This window comes from Balearica regulorum, chromosome 1 (assembly GCF_011004875.1).
Source record: "Balearica regulorum gibbericeps isolate bBalReg1 chromosome 1, bBalReg1.pri, whole genome shotgun sequence".
Classification (NCBI taxonomy): Eukaryota; Metazoa; Chordata; class Aves; order Gruiformes; family Gruidae; genus Balearica; species Balearica regulorum.
Window position 1 is genome coordinate 118712048 of NC_046184.1, and position 20975 is coordinate 118733022.

Sequence of the window (20975 nt, forward strand, 5' to 3'; positions counted from 1 at the left end):
TACCTCCATGGCAGCCTTGCCAGGGAGATTCTGGTGACCTCAGGAACCTATTTTTTCCTCAAGTTCTTCCATTCCCTGCCTGGAAAGGCTACAGACAAATAGGGGAGGAAGATCTCATAGAACATATGTGCTTGTCATTAGGCCGTGCAACTCCTCTCACAATTTCCTCTCTCCTCTCCTCTCCTCTCCTCTCCTCTCCTCTCCTCTCCTCTCCTCTCCTCTCCTCTCCTCTCCTCTCCTCTCCTCTCCTCTCCTCTCCCTATTTGTGAGTCTCCAAATTATTAGACACCTGTACACTGAGAGGGCTGTGTGATGCTGTGTGCTTGTACTCAGTGGCACTCGTAGCCTTGAAATATAGTCGGTACAAATTTAGTACTGTGAGAAAATTGTTTTGCCTTTTAACTCAACACATCTTAAGATGTTTTCCTGACTACGCCCTCTCCATTAAAAGAAAAATCCAGTTATCAGCCTTTCTTGAAATAGCGCAAAATTCCAACTTCATTCTTAGTTCAGTATTGTGCCTTGATAAACATGTTGCTATCCTAGATAAGCAGATCTGTTCTTATTCATGAGATACCAGTACAACATGTCCTTATCTTGGACAGATCTTTGATGGGAATGCTCCTGTTTGATGAGACATGTAGACAAACCCATATTAGGTCTTCCTGAGCTCCTGATAGTTTCATTGTATTACTTTCAGCTTGCTGAAACCTCATGTTCTGTTGTAAAGGTGACTGAAGAAATACGCCTTTGTCATTGCAGTTCATTACAAGACCTGCTCATTTCCTATTTTCTATTGTAGTGCCTTAACAATGTCAATGCTTAATTACTTTCTCCAGAATTGCACCCCAGGATTTGGCTAATTCCCATTTAACATTATCTATCCCCCCCTCCATTTTTGACCTTTTTCATGTCATCAAGTGATTGTCCCCAGGGTCTGGTATTGCTCTCACATGAAGGGCGCTTTGTTATGGAAAAGCTTCTTTGCAGTCTAGTTGAAATGTGACATTTAACTAAAAGGAAGGCCACAGAATAAGCCAACGAAATAGTTTCTTGAGAGAAAACTGAATTTCTGCAAAAAAACTTTATTTCAGAATGAAAAGTCGACTTTAAAGATGTTTGTCAACTTTCAACTGTACAAGATAAAATAAAATAATACTTTCAAAATCACATGATAGTTTGGTGTAGGAAATGTTTAGTTAGAATACACTGGTATACACAGAAAAATAGAGACACCCTATATCCAACCTACAGCTCCCACAAGTAATTGTGTAAACACAGGAAGATGTTGACATAAAGTATTTTGTTTTGTAAGTGTCATTGTAAATGTGATTTAGATAAAAATGCTGAAATAAAGGACTTCACCGTGTCTGATATGTAGGTTTTTTAGAACATTTTACTTCACAGAAAACTAGCATTATATTTTTCCATCACAAGTAAGGATGAAAAAAATATTGAAATAATAGAATTTCTTATGGAATAGAAAAATCCAGTTTTTGTTCAAGTCCAGCGGAAACATACCCATAAAATAGTATTCTTTCACAGTAGACTCATTCTGGCCTTTGCCTGAAATCCTCTCAATTGGCATGGTTATTTCCTGCAGGACACCCAGGTCCCTCTGGTCTTATGTTACATGTTCATTTTTCTTGGAAACTACTGAGAGTTTTGGGCATCCAGTTTTACATTGTATAGTTGGTAATTGTTTCTATGGCTGTGCTTCGTCTTATCCATATTCATGTCCACACTCCTCCATGCCATTCAAAGCTCCTGGGCACTACTATAACCTGTGACCATGAGGGCCACAGTCTGCTTTAATGTTTCATGAAAATGTCTAACTTTTTTTTTAATATCCTTTCTTCTAATACTGAGACTAAGCAGGTACTCTGTGACACTCTTTATTTTTATAATTATATCATGTTTCCTCATCTCCAGACCCTGAGTTGAACAATTTCAGACTTCTGTATCTTTCAACATGCTCAAAAGATTTTTCCATATTCCCATGGCTTGCTCTAAGTGCTTTCTAATTCTGCAGATAGCCTTTTTGTAAGGGATGATTCACCCAGCTTTCTGTGCAAGGCCACACTGCTGATTTATTTAATGGCACAGTCAGATTTCCCATATGATCCTCCACTGTATTATTTCATTTGTTTACTTTTTTTCACTTTGGCCAACAACTAGAGCAGTGGCTTTCATTGTGTCATAAATAGAGACGCCTATGTTAAGTTCTTCTTTCATGAGTGAAGAAGGTTAATTTGAAATCAGTAAGATATGCAAATAACTTGTGTCTCATATGCATTTATCAACTTGTATTTTCAGCTGTTAACATATTGCCAGTTCATTTCTCTCTAATAAGGCTTCTGGGCACCTGTGCAGGAATCCTTTAGAGGAATCTCTGACTTTAAGTAATGACAAAATCAAATGTCTTAGTCTAAGTTTTATACTAAATTTTATTGTGTCCTTTTTTTCCCAGTTATTAATAACTATAGATCATGGCAAAGAATGCTAAAGCACCCACGACACACTGTCTTGGTAACAGATTAATTAGCCAGTTCTCAATCTATTTCTTATGATATGCTGATTTAACTTTTATTGTAAATAATTGTGGGGCACTTCAGTAAATGCCTTATGGAAGCCAAATGCCAAATTTATGCATTGGATCAGTGCTTCCCTTTTTATTCACTATTATAAACAAGTAAATCTAGCAGAAGATTTTGTTTTCCTAGAAAATGAGCAGGGTGGATTTCATCATGTAATGAATGGTCTGGTAGCTGTTTCCTTATTTATCTGTTTTAATTATGAATTAACAAATCTATAGACATGCATATATACAAGTATGCACATGTATATATGATAGTTACTTGCATGTGCTGTTCCTAGAGCATTAACAAAAGATAGATAAAATATTTGCTATCCAAAACCCCCTGTGTTTTTAATGAGAGAATGTATCTTTTCACAAGAGCTCAGACAATTCAAGTGTATGTCCCGTCAGAACACTTGGATATATGCCTCTGGCTCAGTAATGGGTTTCCTTTAAATTTAGTATGTTCCTGCAACTCCTCTTGATGTCTCACAGTACTTTGCACTTATTACTGGAAAACCAAATGTCCAGATGAGGCATTTTTTCAGCATCTTTAGTGGTGAAGGGTGATTGATTCAAAGAAAATTTTTAGCTTCATAGCAATGTCGTCACATTCTTTAATTATTTCCTTTAGCCTTTCACAAACCAGCACACCCACAATACATTCATGGGCTTCAAACTTTTGAGCAATTAGAACTTTCTTAAGTTTTGATTTTACTTTATGTAGTCTCTCAAACTCACAATCAGATGTTGTGGGGTTGGTTTGCCTCCAACATAAATAAAAAGTAGACAGCAGGAGAAACATGTATCCTTCATTTTAGAGTACTTCTTCCCAATATACTTCAAATAGCATTATAAAAGAGGGTATTCTTGCTTCATTTTACAGACAGAGAGCTGAAGCACATTGAAAAGTGACTGTACTGGGACAATGCAACAGAACCAGTGAATAGAGCTCAGATCTTCCGGTTCTCTGCTTTAAACAGTAGATAGCATTGCTTCAAAGACAGAGATATGTGGAAGAAATAGACTTATTAAACTGCTGTATTTAATCATCTCACTCTACACAGTGTTATATACACACTTATATATATATATAAAATATATATATATAATAGGTGTGTGTATTCAAAATATAGCCTAATATTTATGGAAAGAGAGTTGAAGAGGAAAAAGAACGAGATACTTCAAGGGATGAAATGAGTAAGATCACAGCATACAAAAGGTGGTCATTGTTCATACCTGGCCTGGTTGTAATTCTTTGTGTTGCTTCTGGATAAACTGATGTATTTGGGAAAATAAAAGTGGCACCTCCTAAAGAGAAAGAAGAAGACATAACACCTAAAGATTCATTTTCACAGTCCCTAAGTCCACTGATATTTTCCTTCTTATAGTGTGTCTGAACAAAGACTATGAATAACTAATTTCTCTTTTACAATTAATATATATAAAAGTTAATTCCAATAGCCTTTACACCTGTATAAATCCATTCAAATTACTGGATAAAACTCTGCGCAAAATCCGTGTTAAGGGAGGAGACAGTCAAGTTCAGGAAATCCCTTCTACCTTCACCACAATCATCTGCACCTGGCCAGGTGGTTTCGTATCTTCTGAAATAAAACTTCTTTGCCTTCTCTTCATTAGTGCATGCACTTCCCAAACAGGTTGATATTTTCAACAGAGACTGTAGGCCTGGGCCAAAGCCTATTGGTGTCTGTGGGAATCTTCTCACAGACTTTGGCTGGTTTGGGGTCAGACCCTCACAAATCTCATTCTCTGCACAGAGTGAAAAAATTCAAAATACTGAGCTTGATATAGAAAATGGTATCTCACTTATCTCAGGCTTTGAAATTTCTCTAACTACATCAACAGACATCTAATGACCATCTCTAGGAACATGAAAAGGGTCATAAGGATTTTTGCAATTACTGCTGACTTCAAGAAGAATTTGTTTCTGTTTTAGGGTCCCTTGAAAATCCCACTCCAAAGTTCTTATGCTAACAGAACAACTAGTTTTCCTTATGCTGATGATCAGCATGATATTATTCACACTCCCAATGACAGAAATGCACACAATCTCATTTGGTGAAATGAATTTCAAAGTATCATTGTCAGTGCACACATATAGAAAAAGATAACACATAGAACTGCTGAACAACACTTGGAAAACTGTATGTGGAAACTGCTTGGCAAATTAGAATCTAGAAAGCCAGAGATGGAAAAGACCATCGAGTCCATCTATTTTTAAAAAGGGCTTAAGGCTTATTCCAAACCCCATCAAAGTAAATGGAAAATTTCTTTGTTGCTTTTGGTGGGGTTTGCAGCAGGCCTACAGCCCACAGTAGGACTTCATGTCAAGTGGCAAACATCTAATCTCAGGGAGTGATCTTCTAATCTAGTTAATTTTCCTAGGAAACTCACTGCTACTTACCACAGTGAAAAACTAAATGAAATATGAAATAGGCATCGCAATCCAATGTTTTATCTTTTTTTTTTCTTTTGCATTATCCTTTGTATTATCTTTTTCATTTCTTATAAAGAATTGTTATTTCTGGTCACTGTAGGTAACTAATACCCTCAGGCATGATCATGCAATACTCCAAACATCTTTAATCAGTATGTATATCATACTATACGTAAAATTCCATGCCATCCTCTGTTGTACAACTGTTAGAGCAAGATAAAATTTATTCTGAATTATTTCAGAAATATTTTAAGTCACATCCTGAAAGACAGATGCTTTTGAGGAATGTATTGTATCATTCTCCTACCTACACTCCATACTCTTCTGGGCCAAATTAACGGAAGGATGAATATTAACAAAAATAATTTTACATTCACATCAAACTTAGTGGAGCTCCTAGCTCAAGTCCCATATAACTGACAAATGAGATGAGCTAACTGCCTGAATAGCAATTTTATTGATTATACGATATATACTGCATGGGAGGGGAGACAGTGCCCATTCACCAGAGCCCACAGCACTTAGGCAAGTGCTGAAGCACTTCTGAGCTCCACCAACCTTCTAGGGATCTGTGGAGTAGATCTGACAGTACAATGAGACAGAATGAGAAAAAATGTCCTCAGAGACAAAGGCCCCAAGCCTTCAATTTATCATGTGTCAGGGACCCCATTCTCTTGTAAGACACAAGAAATTACCAGTAAGGAGACCATTGTTGCACCATCTGGCCTTGCGTGATCTCACCTTTTTTCTGTGTGTCTGTGCATAAGACTCACACACACACCAAGGAGAGGATACGCTTGTCTCCCTCCTGATTTACCATTTCCATTTTTAGCAAGCAACCCATAAAAAGGAATCCTGTGCTTTTAGAAGATGACCTATAGCAATGGGAGCAGTGCCAGCATTACCTGTGTTTCTAGCATGCATTAACCGTGGAGAGTTTTGTAAGGCCTTATCAACATCATCTGAAGTCAAATGTGGAAGAGGAGCTACAAAACAAAACAAAAAGCAACACCAAAATGAAAAAAAAATTGTGAATTATCTTTTTAAACCATATTTTTCCCTGACAGGATTGTTTGAATGCGAGTCTACTGACAGTCAGTTTCAGTCTGCAGTTTGGAGGGAGGCATGTATGCTACAGCTTAAACTAGGGCATTCATTTATTCAACATTATGAATGCATAATATTTCTGACTGATTATTGACAGTGTGCGTGTGGAGAAGACTGCACCGCACTGGTGTTGCAATGCTTGTTTTTTTTTTTTAAAACCATGTTCACTTTAACTTCTTTAAACTGAGGCAAACCTGCAAAATTTTCTCAAGCTTAGATGAAAGCCCTCAAGCCAGGAATTCACTAGTCCCTTCTTTTCCTTTGAAATGCTAGCCATGAACTACAAGTACTTTGCAATTGGACTTCAGGGACTGTTCCTTTTTTCCATAAATTTACAGAACTTTTATTCAAATCAGTGAAATCTTCCTGATCCTATTCAGAGCAGAGCAAACTGCTGTCAGTCCTTAGAATCATGCCTGGAATTTGCTTTATGAATCAATGTTTGCACTCTCGTTTAGCATTCTCATTGTTAAAATGGAAAGAAATGAGTATGTGACCAGAAAAAACATTAGCACTGAATCCCATATGATTTTCTTCCTATAGTATGATGACAAATATTCTAGGTTTTAATTTTATTTTTCTCTGAGATGGACCTGTAGAAATATTCCCTAACTCTTTTCTCCAATGTGCATGAGTGAAAGCCAACTGAAATCAATGGGAATCTTTCCATCAGTCTCAAAAGGCTTTGGATCAGGCTCCCTGCTTTGTTCTTAGGAACAGCAACATTTGCAATAGATATTTGAAAACCCAGCTGAGTGTATCCACACCATCTAAGTATGGATCTAAGACTGATATCAACCACAGATTGATTGTAGCCACTACCATAATGACAGAAAACTAGCTTACTCTCTCTGAGGTAGTGTAGGTGTGACAGGAGGATATCTGCATTATAGCTCGGGGTGAGTCTCTGGAAGTCATCTTTGGTCATTTTACACAGCTCCTTCCCATCGATGTTCTGGAACAACAAGATGTCCACGTCCGGGAGACCGTACTCCTTTACCGCCCATTCCAGCCACTGGCGTACGTGGTCTGTGCTCCATAACGTGGGATCTGGTGGTATCACAAAGCATAAAATTAGGCATATTAGTGCTGATGCACTGGACCAGTACAAAATAAATGTAGACCACAGTCAAACTGGAGAGACCTTAATCCTCTGTTTACTGACTGCTGGAGATTCATGAGGAATTAATTTGGCCTGTTGAGTGCAAAGGAGAATAACTGTCTGTGAAAAACTATTAGGGAAGAGCTATGAGCTCTGATTGTTAACAACAAACCCTCTGCTGTTAAGCTCCTTCTCCCATTTAGTTATTTTGTTATTTTTATGTATTATTATCCACAGATTAACATAGGCTCCTGTCCTCATGCAGAGAATACTCTTCAGAAAAGTATGTAAGAGAGCCCACTAAAGGCACTGCAACTTGTACCAGAACAATTTTCAAAGCTCTCTGTTAAATTTGTATCTTTATTCAAGTGAATAAAGATAAAAATTCAAGTGAAATTTCCACTCAAGTCAGAAGTACTGTTTCTTGGGCATAGGCTAAGTAAGCACTCACAGATTTGGCTAGTTATTTCATAAATTAGAGTAGGTCACATTAAAATATTCTGCACTTCCTTTCCTAGACTGCTGTGTTGTTCTGGTGTACATTGCTACACCTGGATGGGTTTTTACTTACTACTTGAAGTATTGGCAAAATCATCTGAGGGAAAAAAACAAGAACTAGTCCAGATTTTTTAGCCAAATACAAGGCCAAATGCCTTGTGTTTTTGAATGTATCCTTGATTTTAACTTAACTTTTTTTGCCTCCAAATTCCTTTTCTATTTCTCTTCCATTCTACTTCTCCCTGTTCTTGAGTTATACTAAGCAGCCATCAACATGAGGGTCCCTAAGGTCCTGCAGTGCACATCCCCATAATGGAAGACAGCTCCTACCATGAAGAATTTATACATTTTACAGAGAAAAGACTAAAGCCAAGGGGAAACAAACTCCTCAAGAGTTTGTGCCTTCCACCCTAAATGACTCTGTGAGTCTGTGATATCCTGAAGACTGAGAATGGAGCACACAGAGGTCAAATGGCTGTAGTCCATCCCATGAAAGTCTGTAGAAGGGCTGGGACTTGAATGACAGCCTGAATAGCTTTTCTACAGCTTAACTTCAGTGCCATTCCCTCTCTTTTGACTGCTGTTCAGGCTGGTCTGAAAGAGACGGGGACCTCTTTCCATAGGCTAGGAACTATTCAGAGTCACGCTGTTGTTCACTCTCACCCATTAATGCCTCCCCCTTTCTGATGCTTCTTTTGGCATTTTAAGCCCTTGCCAGTCAGAATATTTAATCTTCTGGAGCTTCAAAGGGTTTCTCTGCACCAAAAAACACTTAAAAGAACCCCTCCATCGGGTATGAAATATGTAGCAAACTAGAGGGATGCAAGTCTGGTGGTAAACCTAGGGTCTGGATGAGATTGCCCACACCTTCAGCAGAGAATTCCAACAACTACATTCAGTTTGGTTTGAAGTAAAAAACCAAACACCAGGAAGTTTATCAAAACATTTGATTATGTCTATCATTTTTAAATACTTCTTATTTATGGTATTTATGATAACTAGAAAGTTACCAGAGCTGGAAATGTGAATTTTTCCTTTTTTTATTCCTAAATATTGCCACGTGAGCTGCACACTGCCTATGTGGTAGCCAAACAAAACCAAGTGATTTTTATGCATCCATTTCTTCTAGGGACCTCAAAATAGCAAGGCTGTGACTGTGACCATCTTTTTCCTTGAATCCACCTCAAAACACACTTCCAGGAGTACACTCAGAAAAAAAGATCTTGCTGAGCTAACTATGCTAAGGGTTACTAAAAGAGTAAAAAAAAGTGGCAAACACCAAGAAGGTAAGTCTTTTAGAAGAACATTCAAATGTTGTGAATTTCAGTGTGGTCTGCTTCCAGTTGGCAGGACATGTAATCATTCAGTGCATTGCTCTTCTGTCTTCAGAACAGAACTGTCAATATAATTGCAGAGGATACTGCAACATATTTGTCCACACGTATCTTGACAAATAACTGAAATAATCACAGCTTGCAAAATTGGCCACAGTTAGTACTCTTGCATATCTTAGCAACTGAAAAACTGTAAGAATATTAAGCAACATAGCAGTAGCAGAAATGTTTCAGATAGGCACATCTCTGCTAGAGAGGAACTAGCAGCAAAACATTCCCTTCTGTTTGCAGGATGCAGGTGTTGTGCCTATGCTGTGTATATCCAGTGGTTTATGAACACCCACATATGTCATGATGGTATAATGCATCGACTTTGGAAATAGGCATGCTAATTATTTTGCAAACCAAGGCAACAAACCCTCCAGCAGAGGTTTGTTTGGAGGACAACGCACACAGGAGTGAATGCCTTCTTGTTCAACTAACTGCTGAATCCCACAACCAAGCTTGCCAAGACTAAACAAGAATTTCTCAACTGTGCTCTTACATTGCAGTGGAGTTGTCAGTTGGCTTATTAAAATGTTTTACTTCACCCAGACTCAGGGGATAGCCTAGATAAATGCTTTTCATGCACTGTTTGATTTCACAGAAGTTATTGTGTTTTTTAGCATGCTGAGGGCTGGACTGCATTTGGTATTTTTCAGGGATATCATGTGGTACAGTGATCTTTCCTCTCTCACACACACTCTGCACTCAGCTAGTCCATGGTGTTAGGAAATGGAAGTGGCTCTTTGTTTTGCCTGCGTTAGGGTGAAATACTCAAAAAGGAGCTAGATAAGAACTGAGTGACGGTAATCAGCCAGTTCTGCTGCTGCAATGGGAAAAACAGGTTGAGGAGGTGCCTTCACTATGATATTTCTCAGCTCGTTCTCCTAATAACCCTGGGAATTTACTGATCTTTTCTTCCTGATCACCTATATCACATTGAGACTCTTCTCCAAATCTTCTTAAATGATGTTAGTGGACTTAGGGGAAATGCATTTTTTTGCTTGAAATTTTTGTTTAGAGGTCTAACCTGCTGGCACAATGACTCTTCGTTCATTTGTAGTCATATTTGGGGGTGGAATGTGCTTCTCTTCCATGTAGTTTCCATAGTTCATCCCAACATTGTCTGAACCGCTAACCATTTTCCCTCCTTTTGCCACGCTGCAGTCATCAGGAGAATTCCTAGACAGAGAAGAGAGGTGTGCTTCTATTATTATTCCAGTCCCTACTAATATCCTCAGCAAAGAATCACGCTTGAATGAAATAGAAAAAACAAGACTTGAGCAACAAAACTCAGTACCTACCACTCAACGACTCTACTGATTCCTTCAGTTGCCTCAGAAAAAAATGACCAGCCTTAATGGACCATATATTATTTCAATTTTCAAAAGATCAGGCTCTTATATGTCTCCAAACATATAAACACTAATGATTTATTTCCAGAGACCAGGCTAGAATGGGGGCTAGTTCATGAGCTTGCTGAGCTTGATCGCTGCCACTAGCTACACTTGTCTCTCCAAACATCTCACAGACAACTCAGTAAACACAGAGATGCACTTAATACAAAATTTTCTGAGGGAAAACTATTATTAGTTGTCATTGTCATTGTCCAAGGCTTGGACAACTTCCCATCTCCACTGCTGTCATTGTTTCATGTGGGCCACGCTCAGTTGCACTTTATGTCATACAATGTAGACACACTTCTACGTATGGCTTACAGAAAAGGAACATTTGCCAAAGCCATGATTCAAAATACCACACGCATGACTGGAAAAACCTTTCAGCTCCTGACTAGCACAGTCTCCATGGTACTGTAGTCAAGAAATGGAAATCTGCAGAGGATCTGCAACCAGACACCTCTTTAATTTTGGCTTTGCTTTCTGAATAGAGTCTTTAGGTTTAACATCCCACTGGGGGTTCCCTAATGGCATTTTAATTGCATCACAGTTTTCTTTCTGGCAGACACAGACATATTTGTCCCTTAATTTAATGTCTACAACGTGTTTCATCAGAGAGAGAAAAATTGTTACAAAAATCAAAATAAAGAACAGAGCCACGGGGAATACCTTTAAATGTAAAGAGGCTGTTTGGCAAGGGAAAGAGGGTGTTAGTTGGGTTTTGGTTTCTTTAGTGATACTGCATTACTAACAAGCTTTCTTTTAGTCCTGCCATTTAACTCCTGAAACTGTACTATGGTCTTACTAAACAAGCAGCAAGTCAGGTTGGATGCTTCATTTCAGTTCCTTGCAAACCAACTAATTTGCAGTCCAGAGAACCCAGAGACCCTCCAAGACCCAGACTCCTGAAAGTGTGTTTCAGGATCTGCCCCCCCAAATGTGTTTCACCCAGAGCCTCTTGCTCCCCCCAGCTCTGAAATCCCAGCTCTTGCTGCAAGTGTTGGGCAGCAATATCATTGTAAGCCCACCAGTGGTCAGAATACAGGTGCTTTCCCAGAAGAGTTTTGCTATTGTTTGAGGACAAATGAGGAAAAATAATATACAGTTTGGACCACTGTCTGCTCAGCATACGTCAAAAAGATGTGGCAGATATTTTATCCGATGCTCAAGTGACTCGGTGGAGTTAACTGGTCAGCATTACCATGGGTCAGGAGCTAATGCAGTTATAAATCTCACATGTGTGTTTTAAAAAATAACTAGCACTTGGAAAGCTGAAAAGGTTTAGTATACACCTTAAATACTAAAAGTACATTTTAAGTATATCAGTTTTTTCTCTGCAGTGTTACTACTAATTTCACCGTGTTGTGTTAATGTATGTATTAAAAAAAAAACAACTGCTGATGGCTTTCAGTTTAAAAATAAAATTTAACACAGAAACCATTCAATAGCTACTGTCATCTTCTTTAGGAGAAGGAACAGGGCCTTGAATGTTGCCTGGGAAATGTTGGCTTCACATACATACCTTCTCCAGGTATAAAATATCTCGGGTGCCACATAACATATTACGTACAAAATCTGCCTTGTGTAAAGGTCCTACAACTGCTTTGTCAGCCACAGGACTGAATAATAACCACAAGGGAAGATACAGTCAGCACATGGTCTTGCCTGTCATTGAGTGGTGGTGAATTTAACCTTTCCTCTCAGAACCAGAATACTCAGGCATTATTCTCTCAGGTTTAACTTTTGTATCCCACTATATACCTCTAAATATAATTCTGGGATGCAGCTTATTTCTGTCTAAACATAGCTAAGCAAAACAAAGTAACTTTTTTCTTTCAGACGTAAACGTATTGAAAAAGAGCTTTTCCAATGATTGCTTGTGACTTAAATGTTGGCTTTTTCTGTTTACCTTCAACAAATACAAATGGCATATATGCATAAGTGAGTCCGCATACTAAATCACATGTATTTGGAAACACCATCCAACTCTTGCCCTTATACTCGTGCAGATGCCCACCCTGACTCCCAAGGTCAGTTATTTTACAAAGACAAAAAATGATCCATTTGGGCCATTCACGGACTTTTTAGGGATGTTTGTGGGAAACAGAGAGCTAGCAGCAACCTTTGGCCTAACTGGCACAGTTACTTTATTTTGGTTTTCTGTGAAAAAGAACTTGGGATATAGGGACATCAAAGTCTTGCTGCTGACTTGAAATATCACATCAGTATTAGCCTACACCACTTCTATGGGCAATCGTGCATTAAAATCACTCTTGTAAACCCTGAACAGTAAATGATGTGAAAGATCCAGCACACAGCTTTTGGCAATCTGACAGGGCTTCTGAGCTGTTTTTCTGACTGAATATAAACAGACAGGGGTGGGGAAGAATATCATAAAGAAGTCATAACTTTTCATTAAAATTCAGAAGCAGATGGTCAAGGGTTTTGTCCCATTAGCTTACTGGGTGGACAAGCAAATCCCCAGTTCAGCAAATCTTCTAAGACCATGCTTAACTTCAAGCATGTAAGCAGCTCCATGGGAGCTAACAGGGCTACTCAGGTACTTCAAATTGAGCGTGTGCTTATGCATACCACTGAACCAAGGCTTAATTCAAATGGCTGGAACGGACCTCTGTGTTAGAGAAAGCAAAACTGAAAATGCAAGCAGACACTAGAAAATGGTATTTTTAGTGCCCAGAAAAACAAGAGAGTGATTGTCTTCAAAGACTTTTTTTTAGGACTTTCTGTGAGTCTGCTTTATTTCTGAACCACCGGGGGAGCAGGGGCAGTGGAAAAGCAGCTTTCAGAAAGTATGCCCAGTGTAAAGGGTGCAGCTTTGCAGTGATTCATCCTCAGCTCCAGGTCTGAAATGAAACCCAAGATGTTTTTCTTCACAGCTGCATGTTATTTTTACCCTTTGTAAATATACTGTGTTACACCTGGAATTTACCAAAGAAAAAAAAGTGGAAAGACTACAATCATGCTACCCAAGAGCACTTTCTCCAGTTCTGAGCTGATTCAGCTCTGATTGCTGATAAATATCTGTTGAAGAAAGTATTTCTGCATGGGTCCTTGGACCTGGAAGCCTTGCCTGTATTCAGGGTTACTTAGAATAAAGCTGATTTGATGGTTAAATTTAGCACCCACTCCTACTGAAGCCGATTGGAGTTTTGCCAACCATTGACTATGATGAAAGCAGATGTAAGTTCATAAATAAGTGTATGAAACACATTTTTTCCTCTTCACTATGCTACTATTTTCCCCATGTGACATAAAAACACCTGTGTTGTGTTAAAATGCAAGGTGTCAGAGAAACACAGATTAGGAATCAGCAAAATTTTACATGATCTCTGTGACATTCCTATAATATAATCCCCTCTATGTAATAATTCTGAATTTAAGAGGGACAAATTGTATTCTCAAAATAACTACATATCTTTATAAGCTTATTTAATAACCATAGCTTGGATAACTTCCTTACAGAGGCTTCTTATAGAAAAGGGATCTCAGAAGAGTAGAGAAGTGTAAGGATATCTTTGAAGAGTTTTCCATGTGGAGTCCCCATCCAGCCCTTTTCTTTCCCCATCCAGAACTTTTGTTCTGTGAGGCTCTGGCAACCAAACCATAACACTGTCCTACAGGACACAGATTCCTCTCCTCACTTGTCCTCTCCCATTTGGTGATGCCAGTGATCTGAGAGAGAGGGGAATGGCTCCAGCAGGGCTGCAATGTCCCCACCCTGCCCTTACATACAAGAGGGAGATCTCTGCAAAGCCAGCTCCCTCAGATAATTTGAGCCAACATATGTAAATTTATATTTAGCCAAAATGACATCATGTAAAGGTCAGCTCATATTGAGTGTATTGCAAAGCATGCTCAGGCTCATCTCCATTCACTGCAACTACTCAAGTTGTAGTGAATTTGATCAGCATGTTCCCCCGCCCAAATGGTTTGTCACTGAAAAAGTGGCCCATGAATTAAAATCCAAAATTTCCCTGAGATTTCTTACTTTGAGGTACACTGCTGTTTCTTAAAGCACACCTGACATACTTTAGTCCACAACATCAGTTCAAAGGGTTCCACAGCTGCAGCTCAAAACTCTCTTCCCGTGCCCTCTCTACACCCTCTTCCTCTTCATGAATCAGTGGGATGCACAACTGCTGAGACCTGCCACAGCGGTGACATGCAAAGAGGGGTCCTGCGGATCGCCCTTTGGCAGCCATCACTGGGGACAGCTCAACACTCCCTGGTGAGGAGGAGCCCACGCTCCCCAGCTGCCAGAGCAGGAGTGTGGCTGCACCAGCAGCTTTGCAGAGCCCCAGGGGCTGCTTCCCTGGCACCAATGGTGATCCCCGTGGGTGCTAAGTGAGACTCTGAAAAGCACTTTCAGTGGTGATACCAGAGACCCCAACACTTGCTTTGACAGAGCTCGGTTTCCATTATGCACACTCATCACCCAGTGCCACAGCTGGATGCGGCTGCCCGGCTTCTTCTGTGCATACACCAGGCTAAGCCCTGCAAGAGCATCCAGCCCTCTGCTCCTGTGCCAGCACCTGCCCTTGTATCTGCTGTGTGAGCACCACCACACTTAACCTGCTGAAAGGAAAACAGAGGATTTATTTTCCTTTCCAAGGCTTCTTGTGAAAGCAGCACAAAACTCCCTGCAGGGGACTCCAGCATAACAGAGGCACTAAAATGCCAGAAAAAGCACATAGGTTGAAATATCCCTGGGGTGCTCACACAGGTTCTTAATGCAGCTGCTTAGTGAACTGGCCTGGGGAGCTGCTTCCCCAGCAAATGTGCAAATAAGTAAATAAATGGGTGGGTGGGTAAGCAACTCAGTGCTTAGCTATAACCTGAGTCACTCCCTCACCCATGGTGGGGTGTTGTGTGGAGGTGATGCTTGCCTGCAGGAAAGGGGATGGTTAGGGTGGCAGTGAGGTGCTGAGGTCTGTGGAACGGAGGGAAGCAAGCAAGCAAGCAAGCAAGCAAGCTAGCTAGCTAGCTCCTTGGGGCCTGTGCTGCTGGTCAAAGCTGGTTTAAGTAGATGCTAGAGCCATGGTGACAGTCTGCTTATCTTTGCTACAAGGTGAGTGTCAAAAGCAGTCCTTGGAAGACAAAAGAAAAGAAAAACAAGAAGGAGGCCTTACTGGGCCACACAGTCATGGAAGTGCAGTGCTCCATGCGGGGCTATGCAGGGGCAACCAAAATGGTCTTCAACAGCCCCAACAGATGAGGGCTATGGAGGGGCTGCCATTGAGGCAGCCCCATGCTAATGCACCCTCACAGCGTCCAAAACAGGGGCAGACACTGCTGTGTGGGGTGCACTGGGCTTGGTGGGTGCTCAGGGTTGCATGGGGCCGGCTCAGGGGTCACTCAGAGATGTCACTGCATGGCACGTCGAGGTGCCTCTGGCTCCTTCCTCTAGCGAAAGGAGAAAGCAAACACCACATGCCAACACATGCAACGTTGTTGGCTTTCTGTAAGCAAAACAAAAGATGCTTGTTTATTGAGTTGTATATGCAGCAGCCGTTCATTTTCAATCAAACAATAACTTTTGCTAATTGAAACAATCTTTTCCTTTTTTTTTTTTGCTTAGCTTTCCCTGGCTATCTTGCAGTCCACAGCTGCTTCAAGCCTTAAGGCCATCATGGCAAATTAAGGCAGTCAGCATCTGGCTCACTAGAGGCCAGTCAAGCTATAAATATTACCAGCCTGGCTCTTTGTGTTCACAGTGTGGGGAAACAGCTGGTTTAAGTTTGACTGCACGTTGTCATTTCTCCATTAGTGCAAACACTTCAATATTTCTTATGTGTGAGGTTGGAGTGAAGAAAGGGAAAGAAGGGAAGGGGGTCACTAAAAGCCAAAGCTAAGAAATGATGTTCTGTATATACATAATTTACAATTAGATTGCTGCCTGGGAGAAGGCTGAAGTCTGACATGGTGATAGCTAGGCCAAAGCCACAATGACTTCCCAGTTGGCCTATAACTTTCAGGACCTATTTTCTCTTGTTTTTCTTTTATTATTTTTATAGAAATTCTATTATAATGGTAATGGATTACATTTCTCAAATTCTATTTCATTTCAAGAGCTTGTAAGACTGTTGTATTTGTGGTTTCATAAAATATGAAATACCAGGAGTCGGGGCCCTTCCCAAACCACATATGTCTTCTTTTGTGGGCAGGGATCATATAGAAAGTTAGCAAAGTAGAGCATGCCAGGCATAAACAGAAGTGACATCTTGTATGGAAAACATAATCCCCCATGTCTGTGGAATGTCTGCTGATTTTTGTGATTAGCATTACCAGGCTGTAAGGCTGACGGGTACAAAATGGTAAAGCCAATGATTAGCCACTTTTTCTTACCTTCTGCTTTGTCTTAAAATGCTATTCCCAGACTTTAAATACTGAACACCCCGCTGATACTACCCTGATCAAAATAAAATGCCTGCTAATGAAGGGGGAGAGGAGAAGACTCATCTCCAAACATGCTGGGTCAGAGACAACCTACATACTGACAGTGCCTGTGCCGTGCCAGCCCAGGGGGAACACCACAACCACCAGCTTTAAACGCTCTAGACACAGTAAATACTGTACTGGAAATAAAGCAGTAATGATAGCAATAGTCATAAATAATGACAGTGATCATAACCCTTGTGGGGTCCTATGTCATTATTTGAAGACTAATTTTATATTTCACTACCCATATGAGAGCTTTTGGTTGCCTAGCAGTTTTGAAATTCTGGCTGTCCTCACCTCTCTCTTAAACTCCCAAAGCTAAGCACACAATTTAAGCATCAGTGGTCAATCCAAAATGTAACCATGCCAGTTATGAATGAACACATTATCCCAGAGTCGAAAGCTTCTTAGCTAGCATCTACCAGCCCATCACCACCCAAAAAGCTGCAAAAAAGTAGCTATAGTAGTGGTGAGCTGGGTTTGCTTTTCTCTTTGGCAATGTGTTTGACTCAAGAACAGAGCCAAACCATGCACACACACATGCATGCACGCACTGATGTTAAGTTGGTGGATTTTCAGAGCAAAGAGAAACTCCTTGAAATAGTCACACAGAAAGACCTACATGGAGAAGATCCCGAATTGGCAGTTTTTCCAGTTTGGTAGGCAGCCACTCCACCAACCACCAGTGGGGAAAAAAGATTATCAGTCTGAGATAACTTACACCACGTCTTTTTACCCAAGATTAACATTACTTTATATAGGCAGCACCAATAATTGCATTAGGAAAGTCATCCTCTTAAGACAGATCTCCCAGCTTTGCTGTGGACTGCCGTAAGGGTTGACTGAAGCCCTGTTGGAGACAGAGGAGAGAGTCCCATTGACTGCCATGGGGTTCGGACCATGCTGGTTGTTTAGTCTGAGCTGAGGTTTACCAGGAATACCAGGGCTGCATGCCAGTGGTACACCACCAGATGTGGAAGGGATGGCACTGAGCCTCAGCCGTGGGGTTGTGCTCCAGCGATGGAAAAAGCCATGCCCTTGAAAAACAAGTGATGTCAGGGTGATTACTGCAGACCAACTCTGTTTCTCCGTGTGTTGGATGCAAGCAAGGTGTGCAAATGCTCTAACTAGATCCATACCAGTACCACACCACAGACTGGCGCATAATGCAGAGGTCCCTCATCTAGCTAAAGCACGTCAGCTTGGATCCTAGGAGCGTGATGGTCCTGTCATGGCAATACAGAGCTCCATATGGATGAATGCACCCTCCCTAGTGGCTGGGCACATCAGCTGTCACATGGCTAGGCTGTGCAAGGTACCTCAAGTCCTACCCATTCAAATTTGCTGGTTTTGTATAGCACAAAATAGCTACCACTTAGGAGACTTTACATCAAGGGGAAAAGGAAAAAAAACCCTCACAAACAAACAAAAACTTGAGGTCACTTTGAACTCTGAAAAGTCCTCCCTTATGTCAGATGCACTCAACCCAGCTAGTACAGAGGCTCTTTGATGAAAATTTAGAACAGTAACATGCAAAGAAAAATGGTATTTCCCAAAAGAGCCAGCACAAAAGATATATTAAGTGATAATTTCATTCTCAAATGGTTTTGGAGCAACAATTGGTAGCACTTAAAACAACATTTTGCACATGATTAAATCTTAATGACAACTAATTATTTCTGGCATTTCTTTAAAACTTCTGTATCAGCCAAGCTGATGTTGGAAAACTGCTGCTGTGCTTTCACTACAGCTAACTTTCAAAATGCTTTTTCAATGAAATCATTACACTGCTCACGGCAAGTGAAATTTATCTGTGACCTGAATAAGACTCTATGTTCCACTTCAGCCTCCCTTAAAAAGATTGATTACCTACCAGTAAATGTAGTTCTTCCAAGCTACCTTTGTACAGTCTCACCCATGGGCATGGTGGAGTCCCATGGGTGAGTGTATTCAGAGACCACCAAGTGATCCATGGATTTGAATGTTGTTTAAGCAGAACCTAGGGCCTCATGAAAACATTTCCACAAGAGTGTATTTCACCCTTAAATGCATAACATGAATTGCATTCATTCATTGTAATAGAATTGCTCATACTTAATTTGATAAAATATGTAAAAAACAATAAACAGAAAAGTAAGTAACAGTATGACATATGCAATCTCCAGATTTATATTACAGTGCCTTACTATAACAGGGTGAATCTTTTGGTCTGACTCAAGAGCAATAAACAGCAGGAAACAATATTATTACATTCGGGTGAAAGATTCACTGTATGGTGGTATAAAAGGTCTCATTAGACTTATGTACCTGGAGGAAATGTAATGGTTGTACCGACATAATGAATTTGAAGAAACTCAATTTGATACCACCTGTGACAATCTGCATTATATATGCAACAACTGCAAGGTAAATGACAGCTTTAATTTCTTGCTTTATTTAATTTAAGGTAGGCCCTTAGGCTATATTTTCTGGTGCTGCACGGCAGGGTTTAGCTTTAAAAATACTGTTATTGTTAAAGAAAACTGTGGAGTTAATCCCTCTGCAGCACACTGAAAATAACCCTTTAATTTCATTCTAATGTTATTTCTTCAGAATTCACAGGAATGCCAGTTTTGAGACTGTTGTGTTTGGAGATTTAATGTAAGGCAATTACAGCCAAAGTATATCTGGGGAGAGTCCTAGCAGAGTGACTGCATTTCTGCTTTGAGTGGATGCTTAACTGTTGATGTGTAAGACATTTAGTATGCTCCTAAAATTTTATACCCCCTTCCAGATGACAGAATATATGGCCAAGAAGCAGCCTAACACAGTGAGAACGGAGAGCCGGACAGCAAAAAATCATAAAGCTGACTATTCTCTGGTCACCATTTTGTGGGGTCTGGTACCCTGTTTTGCATCCTCTTTACACCGTACTGTTCAGATCCAGGCTGCCCCGTAGGAAGACAATTACAGAGGATACTCTGGAGATCCTAGAGGTAGCACTTTTGCAGCTCTGCAGTGTGGCTGTGGTGTTTTAGAATCCTTTGGGACAACCCAGACTTTAAAATGGGTGCAAACAGAGGAGGTGCAGTTTTACTAAAAATGAAAAGCAGCTCCAAGCTCTCTGCCTGCTGTATGTGTTAATTTTTAACATATGAAGCATTTTTAAGAACTGAGCATTTCATTTAAGGAAATAAATTTATGGACTGCAAATGAGCAAGGTGGGGAAGGCTTCTGCAGAAAAGAAAATGCAAAGTAGCCTACAGAATGGCAGGGTACCACTAATCTGCACACATAAATTGTGGCTGATATTATATGTGTGACAAACAGCAGATAATCTGCAAGGAAACCAGTGAAATACCAACATACAAATGGCAAAGGCCTAGTGGGACTTCAGGAAGAAACAAATGGTTTTCAGATTTGTAAGAGATGCATATATCACGCTGACCTGTAGTGACTTCTGTATGACAGTAGTCATCAATATATCAGAATATTTTTTATGATTATTTAGTAATAATATATTACTGATAAGTAATTCCATTTTATGCAAGGCTTGAGTGATACACACTTTTTTCTACAACTGGCAGGAATATCACACACTAGGAAGCATTACAATTCCCAAAATATTAACACTATATTTATTACATGCACACATGTATATGAGTTTTAGAAATGTCATAACATATTTATATTTGTTACCTGGCAATATTAGTTCTCAATTAAAAACGTAATATTAAGATCTATTTTTTCAGGCATGTGTTAGGCCTTATAAAATAATAACTTTCTGATGAAATAAAGAGTGTATGATAGTTTTTTATCTTTGTGCTAAATATAAGCATGCAATATATGCATGATTATATTTTTTGTATGGTTATTCTATTCTTATCTTTGCTAGTCTATAACTGATTTTTCTTTGTTTATTTTTCAGCATAATGTCATGTCTTAGGAATTGCAGTGAAGTATGAATTTTCCTCGTTTTCTCCAGTTAGCTACTCCGCATTGCTCTGTCGATAGAGGA

The 20975-nt window shown here is 39.9% G+C and overlaps 1 protein-coding gene across 8 annotated transcripts in view; it reads right to left on the bottom strand.

The window, feature by feature from the left end:
• ERG (ETS transcription factor ERG) overlaps nt 1-20975 on the bottom strand; it is a 152296-nt gene that overhangs the window by 9676 nt on the left and 121645 nt on the right. For 6 of the 8 annotated variants that reach the window (XM_075772010.1, XM_075772000.1, XM_075772054.1 and 3 more), the window contains 4 exons: nt 10153-10304; nt 6993-7196; nt 5945-6025; nt 3818-3889 (listed from right to left, as the gene is read on the bottom strand). In XM_075772010.1, coding sequence (XP_075628125.1) covers nt 3818-3889; nt 5945-6025; nt 6993-7196; nt 10153-10304 — 509 coding nt within the window. The remainder of the gene's footprint in view (nt 1-3817; nt 3890-5944; nt 6026-6992; nt 7197-10152; nt 10305-20975) is intronic. The other 2 variants (XM_075772029.1, XM_075772038.1) reach the window with 1 other exon arrangement.